Source organism: Solanum lycopersicum, chromosome 4, assembly GCF_036512215.1.
Source record: "Solanum lycopersicum chromosome 4, SLM_r2.1".
In the NCBI taxonomy this organism is placed as follows: domain Eukaryota; kingdom Viridiplantae; phylum Streptophyta; class Magnoliopsida; order Solanales; family Solanaceae; genus Solanum; species Solanum lycopersicum.
In genome coordinates, this window is record NC_090803.1 from 60,750,965 (window position 1) to 60,761,248 (window position 10,284).

The window sequence follows — 10,284 nt, forward strand, 5'->3', positions numbered from 1 at the left end:
TGAAATCAAAGATATATATATATATATATATATATATATATATATATATAAAATGATTTGTATTATTATATTGGTATTATAATAAATTAAATATATTATTAATTACATTATATATTTTATTAGTTATTTTTAATTATAAAATTATTATATTTTAAATTGAAAAGGGTCCTCTGAACTATGTAAAAATAGACCATTTATACCCTTTGTTATATTTTTGGATAAAAATGTCTTTGGTATTATCTTAAGAGACCACATATACCCTCAAGATTTAACACCCCATATTTTTATTGACTTGGCAAGCCATGTGGGACTAATCCTTCCACCTAAGCATTGCTAACTAGGATTCACTACAAAAGAACTATACCTTTAGCGGCGACAGTAATCGCCACAAAATCCCAAAAAATCTTTACTAAAAGTTTTTAACATTAAATTCTAATTTTGTGTTTCTTTCTTCATTGTTTTTAAAAAAACAAAAATGATATCGATTAAGTAGGAGTTTTAAGGCACCGTATATTTTATTTTTATGTTACATATAAATGTATAAAATGTACAATGATGCATTATATAGTAGGAGATGTGAATCGAAAAGTAATTTTCATGATTTTTCATTATAATATTGGGTGTTTTTAATATTGATATTGCAAGTTATTTATTTTAGAAAATTAGGTTGCAATCGAAAATTAATTATCGTTTTTTTGGTTGAAAAAATAGGTTTTACTAGCAAATGGTTGTTGGAGTCTTAGTCGTCACTAAAAATTACTCATAACCTCTAGTGACAATATTTTGAGATTTTTTGGCAACTCTGTCTCCACCAAAGATCAAGTTCTTTTGTAGTGAATATTAGTTGACAACGCTTAGGTGGAGGGATTAGTCCCACGTGGCATGCCACGTCACTAAAAAATTGGGGTGTTAACTCTTGAGGGTGTTTGTGGTTTTCTAGGGTAACAACGGGGGTATTTTTTTATCCCAAAATATAATGGAGAGTATAAGTGATCTATTTCATATAGTTTAAGGGTAATTTTGATCCTTTTCCGTATTTTAAATCATCCATGTAGCACGGACACGTATACTACTCTCTCCATTTAAAAAAAATGATCCTATTTCCTTTTTAGTCTGTTTAAAAAAGAATGATTCATTTCCTTTTTTGACAACATTTTAATTTTAACTTTTCACGTGACATGTTTAAGACCACAAAATTAAAAGATATTTATAATACATTTGGCATAACTTTAAATTAGAACCACAAAAAAAAAATCTTCTTCCTTTTTCTTAAATTCCGTTCCAAATCAAACTAGTCAAATCTTTTTGAAACGGAGGGGAGTACTACGTACTATTAAGTGTCCAAATTTTAAAAAGGAACTTTACATTCACAATTGTTATTGACGTAAATGACCCCAGATACACGTCACATGCAAGTAGCATCCCCAAGTACTTTTTTGTAATTTCATCTATCGTCATTTCTCATTTCCCTCTGACTAACAATAGCTCTTTTTGTACCAATTTTCAGACAAACCCTAGTGAAAATCTCATAAGCGAAATCGGAGAAAATGGATTCCACCACTCAAATACCGGTCAAGAAAAACCCTAAGAAGGCCAATCTTTTGGATCATCACTCTATCAAGAGCCTTCTGGATGAGTCTGTCACTGAGGTACCTCAGTTTTTACCCTAGATTTGAATTGAATTTGACTTAATTTTGTGTGTTGATTTTTTTTGTTTTTCTTCATTATATGATCTATAGATTGTTACAAGCAAAGGATACCCAGAAGATGTGAGATTGAGTAACATCAGGTTATTGATTGGTTCAATCATAATCGCAATTGCTCTTGTTGCTCAGTTCTACAAGAAGGATTTTCCTGCTAATCGCGATTTTCTCATTGGATGCATTGTGTTATATCCTTTTGAATTTTCATTTTGATTTTTGTTGGGATGATAACTGAGTATTAGAATGAAACGGATCTGGATGGAGGATATAGGGGTTTATATAATCTGCCATGTTTGATTTCGAATTGAGGCATAACTGTGTATTTTTTATCAGAAAAGATTATCACTGAGGGAGAGTTGGAAATTTGAAATGAAAAAAAGAAACAATTTCTTGTTTGATAGCTATTTTATTTTTCAGTGCCTGCATCTGTTCTATTTTCATTGTAAATACTGTTTGGTTTATTCAGTTATTGCCTTTTTATTATAAAACTAAACTGGGAGTTTGGAATCAAGATGAACAAGTCCTTTAGCATTCTCATGAGTAGTCACAATTTAATAGTCATGATTAGAGGGTTGAATTTTGGATCTGAATACTTGATACCGTAAGAGTCTATGGCTGAGAAGAATGCAAGTGATAAATTTTGAAGGCCGCAAGTTTATAGGTTTAGTTGTATTTGATGTATGATAGTTGAAAAGGTATGTACTGGGAGTTTAATTGATGGATGTTTATTGCCCTTGAGAGATCTAATACTTTTAGTACGTGAAACCTTTTCTCCAACTTTGTCATATCCTTGACTATGGCACGTATATCTTGTTTAATGTGATATTACAGCTGATTATCCACACAAAGGAAAAGAATGCTATTTTGTTCACCTATCCTCCGGAGGTTAGTGATCCGTCAACATGTCTTTTTCTGCATCATTATGTTTGTGAAATTCAACATGCTAGCCAATATTATAAACACTAATGGATAAGTTATTATCATGAAAACTGATTATCAACTTAAGGTTAATCAACTTCATCAAGACATTGGATAGTTCTTTGCTGAAAGTGACATTTCGAATAGAACTGGAACAGTGATTTATCTACAAAGAAAATTTAATAGAAAAATCTGACTATAATAGGGTTTAAAGATCCGAATCAAAGTGGTGAATAATCCGTTATAACTATTAACTCTCGACCACTAGTTTTCTAACTGCACCACATTTTGATGCATACTACAAAAAGACTTCTATTTAGAGGTGTTGGAGTTTTTCCATACAATAAATAAGAATTTAGTGGATGATAAAGTTGTGGGAACAGGTGATCATTGGTTGGTGGATAGTCTTCTAGTGTATTAAGTACAAAAAAGAGTTGTTTATTTGTGGTGGAGCTTTTGGACTCAAGAACTAAATACAATGTTGTGCTGTTATATTTTGGAGGGGACAAGTCTAGAATTTACTTCTGGATTAGTGATGATTCAACTGTAGTTAGCTTGAAGCTTAATATTATTGTTAAAAACGGCCTAAGGACTTAGCAAGAGAAAGATTTTGAAGCACATCAAGGGGTGGGCTAAAGCGTATACATTCATATATGAGGAAACCCGGTTTGGATTTTGATAACCAAATTCAATTGGGAAAACAAATCATATGATGACCTGTTTTGATATACTCTATTATACTTATTATTTTATCCCCCTCTATGGTGTAATCGCAAGATCTGTGGATATTGAGTATTAGAACTCTTAATGAAAACTTGGAGCTAGTACGAGTGGGTGTTGGTTATAAAAAGAATGAGTGGGTTGTTGGAGTTACGGGAGCACTCATGATATTTGTTTTAGCCAATAAAGTTCCTCTTAAGGGTATAGAGTTATTCTAAAAAGCACCTGGGAAATTGGGTAACACGAGGTTGTAATGTGCTAACTGATAATGCTTAGTCAACATGTTGATTATTATGTGGAAGCATTGATACTTTATTTCCCATATGCAATTAGTTCAAGTGTGAGACCACTATTGTCTCTGGTGGTAAACTTTTTTGTTTTACTAAGTGGTTGTTCAATTCAACGTACACCTTCATTATGCATAAAATCTCCTTCAATGGGTGAACTTATTTTTAATATAAAATTAGTGTGGGGTGGAGAATATGCATTTTAATATAAAAAATGTTAATAGTAATTGCATATGATGGTAATGTGGCCACAGCTTCTATAAAAATTGCTATTCCATGATCAACCCACCTTTACCCCTCTAAAGAGCAAATGTCTATCCAACAACTCAGATATCATCCTCTCACAACTTTATTACATCATTGCATATTTATTTATTTATTCTATGGAAGAATACTTGCACCTATAAATAGGAGTCCGTTTGCCCTGTGTTGGTGTATGAACAAGTGTTACAAATAGGAGTCTCTTTACCTTGTGATGGGGTATGAACAAGTCTCCAATACTATAAAAAATATGTTTATTTGTTAGAAGGTGGTTTATTGTGGTGTTGTTTTAGACTCAACAACTAATGACAGGAGTGCCAAGTAACACACATGTAAATGGGTGAATCTAAACCCAACCCATTAAATACCCATTTTCAGCCGTTATATGGACATGATCAATATTTGACCCGTTTTTAATAAATCATTATCCAACTCATATTTACTTGGACGGGTTGGATGGTTACTTGAGTACTTTATTCCTTTCTTCAAGCACTAATTAGAAGTGTGATGAAGGGAGTACCGTCTTATTGCTCCAGATTCACATAAGACTTAATGAGCTTTGGTTTGTTTATGACAGGGATCTTTTAACAGCACTGGCTTGGTTGTCTCATCAAAGCTGCCTAGATTCTCCGACATGTACACACTTACAGTAGAAAGTGCTGATCCCAAGTCCATTTCCGCGAGGCCAAAAGTTGAATTTACCAAGAGCGTCACAAAATGGTCTCTTTCTCCCTCTCATCCTTTTGAAAGAGGAAAATATATAGTACATGTGGGATTTCATAAACTGAATGACTTGCTTCTGACGAGAGAGATATGTTTTTGCAGGTTTGCCAAAGATGGAGTTCTAGTTGAGGGCCTATTCTGGAAAGATGTTGAAGCCTTAGTTAACAATTATGCTAAGGAACACAAAAAGAGCAAATAGATTCAATTTCAAACATTTTGATAGGAATGTGGATGGCATGGATAGCCAATGAGATTGAAAACATCGGTTTATGACTTACTGGATTAATATCATCTATATCATTGTTGAAGAAAATTTAATCCAATTTTCATCATAGTTTTATATTTTGATCCAACTGCAAAATATTTTAGCCTTGTTGATCATTAAATTAATTTTAGAAAAGTAGAGCATTTTTGTGATGCACTAGGCAGGCGCCAAAAAAAGGAGAAGACTGCAAGATCATAAGCCCCGTTCAGTTAAGCCCAGTGGGCCACGTGAATCACTGTCGAACTGGCCAATATCGCTCCCGAGCAGGAGTTGTAGGCTCCACCTTGTCTCAGCCCAGGCCCAGTGGGCTTAAACTCCTAGAGCCCGTGAAGCTCGTTCGTTACCGAACCTGCATCTCTGCAGAGATGGCCCGGGGACTTTCCTGGGTCCTGGCCCACCCAATGAGTGAACCTTGACCCATTCACGTCGTCTTGCAGTCCAGATGCACAAAAACAGCAGACAATAAAATTAAAACAAAGATTAGAGAACCTCCACAAACGGTGTGGGACAAATAGGGATTTCTGTTGTCCTGTTGCATGTATAATATTATTATCCTTGGCCCATCTTTGGATTCCTTGACACTCTTTTTGAGCCTATTGCGTTTCTCAGGCGACTCATTAAGCATTCTTTCAATTCCACCACCATGTAGTGCCATCACATCCTGTATGATCTCGTTTTCCATCTCCTTTGTTAATCATGTTTCGAATGCTGAGTAAGGCCATAGAATCCATTAGCACAATTTTCCAATAGGCCATCATTATCTATCATCTTCAAATCAAAAGCCTGCTGCACCAACGTCGATTACTCCTACCCCTTCAAGGTTTATCATGGAACAATTCCCATGATCATTCATAATCTCCATGAACTTACTATAACTAGTCAGGATTAGAGTATTGGTTAAGCATTTCAACAATTCTAGCTGCAGAGTGTATTTCTTTTTCATTAGGATACTCATCAAACTCTCCACTAAATAGAATTTTCTTCAGTGAATCCTTTGATGAACTCAGAATGCGCATAAATGCCGTTAGATCTTCAGCTACAGAAGTTAGATGTTGAGGAAGCCTGTTGAGTTCATGACACATGTAGTATAATAGGATGACACGTGTAATAAAATATGGGTTCGTTAGTGACAAAGTTATATTTGTACCACTAATCGGACAGTAGGGGTATATATGTACGCATAGTACAACGGAGGGTATATATGTACCTTTTATTAAAGTTCGGGATTAAATCCGTCCCTTTTTCCATAGTAATAAATGAAAAGTACCGCTAAAATCAGTAATTACTTATTAAAAGGTATCCGTCCAACTAACTTTTCTAATATCCTCCTTATAAGCCAGCAAAAGACCTAAGTTTCTCAACTATGGAGTCTATGACAGAATGAGAGTTCTTGGTGCCTGTTAATGGCAGATGTTTTGGTGCTTCAGCTCTGTCAAAGTAAAATGCCCCAGGAACCAACTTCTCTTTTGGTTGTAATGCCAACCAGATAACTGTATCTGCACCTTCCTCACTACTTCTAAGTTTTCCTTCAAACCTATAAAACATAAATTTCAGATATCATGACAATTATTAAAGCAAGGATCATGTATCAAGACGATAACTTACGATTTAGAAAAATCTGGCAAACTCTTGGCTACCCCAGGCGTCTCGGCCCACCCTGGATGCATGGAGTAGAAATTAACACCTTTATCCTTGTACTTTTCAGCCCATTTTTCTGTCAGTGCAATCTGAAATGAAAGATATACATCCATTGAGTTGAAGGCAGCTTTGATGAACATGACATGGTTTCGTTCAAGTAGAGAGAGTTGTAGTTTAGATGGGGAGCAAATAAGCAAGATATATAAACAAAACTTTCCTGATATACAGTTGTTGATTGGAGGATCATTACATGTCTGTACATCCTGCTTATCGATACTACCCAAATACGAAGAAAACGACATACAAAATGTAAAGGACGGACAAATGTTTTGTAGACTCATGAGTCTATGACCAAGTAGTAAACCTTTTTACTGAGTTCTGAAACAAAATGAGTGGAAGAACTCTAAAGCTGTTCTGCTGTAAAATGTCAGAAAGGATTACTCCCTATTTTGTTGACGAATATTAACTCGCGCTGAAGGATTTAATGTCCTAGCAAGAAGGATAAAAATGCACTATGTGACTTCATACCTCAAGCACAGAATTTAAACATGAAAAAAGATACTGAAATCACATAGAAGTATCTGGAAAAAAGAACGAAGAAAACCTTCCAACCTTTGAATCTTACATTCTAGAGAAAGTTCCTAGCTTCTTTCTTGTTTTTTAAAAAAGAAGGGACTGAATAACAACACATTTCTTTATAAATAGGAGATTCTGGAGGGAGATTGTTCATGGAACTTCAACAAACTTCTTTGATGAAACTTCAAATATTTTATAGCAAAATATACTCTTAAGAGATGCAATAACCTCATGCCAATTGTAATGAACCAGTACTTTACGCCAAGAATGATATTTATATATCAATATATCAAGGAGCAAACCTTTATGTTAAAAATAGGGGAGGAATATCACTTGTTTCTGTTGGATCTATAACTCAATAAGAAACAGAAAACGACAAGCAAAATTTTGGAATAATTTTTACGCGGACTTCATAGCAAATAGCTTAATGGAGGAAACACTCAAATATAAGGCAGGTTCTTCATAGTATCATAAGATGGAAAAAGAGGGTGGAAGAGGGAAATTGACATTAAGCTCACCTTTATCATTAAAAACACTTCACTCTAAAATAACAACATAATAAGGGAGGTTTTTATAGGTGCCAATAGAGTCTTCTAGACTCGCACTTACTAAATGCATTGACACTAACACTTGGTGATTCTATAATATTCAAAATTACTTTCCAACAACAATGTTCTTACAAGTACGTTTTCCAAGACCATTATTATTGTACCTGAATTCTCTTGTTCCGAGCATACTGTACCACCCCATCAAACGTGTCACCACTAAACTGCAATATGGCTTATCAGATAATAAGTTTTATAGCAAGATCAAGGTATAAAGAAATTGAGAAATTCCTTCTACCTGTAAATCAGTAGTCAATGGAGATGTGTACATTCCACCCGAGGAAACTGTGATAACACGAGCATCAGGTGCGGCCTTCTCGAGGAGTGGCAACATCAACTCAGTCAAGGTGTAAGTTCCAAGAACATTTGTAGCAAAACTCAGCTCATATCTGTTTTTTAGATTATAAAAGGATATCATTAACCGTTGACCAGTTGTACAATGAGAGTTTTTATGAAAGCATTAAACATAAGCCTGCCTACCCTTCTGGTGTGATGACACGATTAGCTTCAAGCAGGCCAGCATTATTAACCTTTTCATATATATATGAAAAAAATTAACTGGTCAAGAAGAATCACAATCTTCTAAGAAGATCATTAGATGGTGTCCAATGAAAATGTTCACAAATGAGAAAAGGTATAATACCAGGACATGTACAGGCACATCTTTAGAACAAAACCTGGAAGTGAAGGATTTGACATCATTGACTGATGAGATATCACAGACCTGCCAATTCGAAACAGAAGTAACCAATAAACCAAACTTTAGAACATCGTCTCACACCAATTTAGATAATAGAAGCAAGAACTACCTCCAAGTAGACATTTTTATTTCCCGTGTTTGAGTGAATTTTGGTAAGAGCAGCCTCTCCCCTCTCTTTATTACGGCATACCATGTAGACAGTTGCCCCACTTGAAACATTCAAAAGACATAGCTGTTAGTGATACCTGGAACAAAGTATAGTTCTTGAATTTGATCTCATAATGCCAACTCTTTGAGAAAGAAGAACTTAAGGTAAGATAAGCACCGTGAAGCGAGACCCTCAGCAGTTGCGAAACCTATGCCGGAATTTGCACCTGTGACAATGCAATTCTTTCCTTCCATTTGAACTTGCATATCTTCTGGCTTGAAATTCTTTGCATGTTCCCTAAATTCAATTATTGCCAAAAATTAACTTATCGTATCCTTGAAACTGAAGGGAACACTTGGAGCAACAGTAAAATTGTCTCGGTGTAAACCTATATGTCACGGGTTTTAGCAGTGGAAACATCCATTGACATTTTGACAAGGTAGGCTGCCTACATCACTACCCTCGAGTTTGGACCCTCCCCTGACTCTGAGTGAACGCGAGATGCTTCATGCACAGGGCTACCCTTTTTTTTATACTACCTCATGATGTAACTAAATTCCTTATCACTTTTCAAATACATTCAGTAGAAGGGGGAAAAATGTAACTTGATCACAAAAACAAATCAAGATTTTTTGCTAATCTGAGATCCATCCATCCATTTATTGAACTTGACTCAACCCTCAAATGCAGAATTAAATTCCAAGCCTCAAAAGATTAAAAAAGCCCTTTTGACATACTTCCTTTTTAAGTCCTCCAAGAACAAGTTGCTCAAACAAAACCATTAGGCAAATGAAAATTTCCCACTTAAATTTTCACTTCACCAAATGCAAAAACAAAAACAAGAATTATCAGCCTGATTTACCTAGCCAAAAGTCAATATCCAAAGACACAACAGAAACCAGTAACAAATTAGTCATCATCCTACTGTATAATCAGAAATTATTAGACAGTCAAATCTACCCATGTTGCAACTCATAAGCAAAATCTAAGTGATGATTACTCTTCAATCAACATCTAGCTTTGTAAGCAAGGGATGAGTAAGAAGCCCCCGAACTCAATAACTTTTGTTCAAATAGTACCAAAAATATCATTAATTAACAAATTTAAAACTCAGTTATTAGAATCGATGTAATAACATGAATTAGTCACGCTATTATCTAATCCCTTGTTATACACCCTATTCACTACTCACTAGGTGGTATAACTATTAACTAATGCATAAGCAATGATGACTAAACTATATTTAATACACCAAATCAAATCATGAACGCGAAATAATTTCAAGATAATTATTTCCAGCATGACTAACAAACACTGTTCAGTACTATTATCATACACTCTTAGAAAATCAATAACCCATAAAATTAAAATTACTTACGAAAAAGCAGATTTAGTGAAATTCATATATCCATAAAGCCCAAATACCGAAGCTCTCAATGTCTGCATTTGGATCAGCAAAAATCAAACCAAATGTAAGAGAGAGAAAAAGTGAAATGAAAAAAACGTGTCTACCTTGACAATAAACATGATGAGAATTGAAGTTACAGACACTGCAAAATCAAAATTTGAATTTTACAGCAATGGGTTTCCGTCTTTATAAAGACTTCTCTCTCAGCATTTAAATTTCCCTATTATGCTTCATGGCTTGTCTTCCTCCACGTAAACACTGCCGGTATTGATAAACTATACTCAAATCTATCAGTCAATATATATTTATTTATATGAGTTTGATGTAAATAA

The 10,284-nt window shown here is 34.6% G+C and overlaps 2 protein-coding genes across 2 annotated transcripts; one reads left to right on the top strand and one right to left on the bottom strand.

Moving 5' to 3' along the window:
• The first annotated feature begins 1,445 nt into the window (after window positions 1-1,445).
• On the top strand, window positions 1,446-4,952 carry LOC101263503 (signal peptidase complex subunit 2). Its single transcript, XM_069297303.1, has 5 exons — window positions 1,446-1,649; window positions 1,740-1,891; window positions 2,507-2,588; window positions 4,467-4,609; window positions 4,715-4,952. Exons 1-5 carry the CDS (start codon window positions 1,548-1,550, stop codon window positions 4,809-4,811), a joined length of 576 nt encoding a protein of 191 aa, XP_069153404.1. The 5' UTR covers window positions 1,446-1,547; the 3' UTR covers window positions 4,812-4,952.
• A 1,109-nt stretch (window positions 4,953-6,061) lies between these two features.
• LOC101265015 (uncharacterized) lies at window positions 6,062-10,235 on the bottom strand. Its single transcript, XM_069297300.1, has 10 exons — window positions 10,057-10,235; window positions 9,923-9,984; window positions 8,722-8,841; window positions 8,506-8,605; window positions 8,340-8,420; window positions 8,177-8,226; window positions 7,935-8,085; window positions 7,804-7,860; window positions 6,483-6,604; window positions 6,062-6,411 (listed from the first exon to the last, which is right to left on the bottom strand). The coding sequence occupies exons 1-10, from the start codon at window positions 10,069-10,071 to the stop codon at window positions 6,207-6,209; spliced, it is 963 nt and encodes a 320-aa protein (XP_069153401.1). The 5' UTR covers window positions 10,072-10,235; the 3' UTR covers window positions 6,062-6,206.
• Window positions 10,236-10,284: the final 49 nt, after the last annotated feature.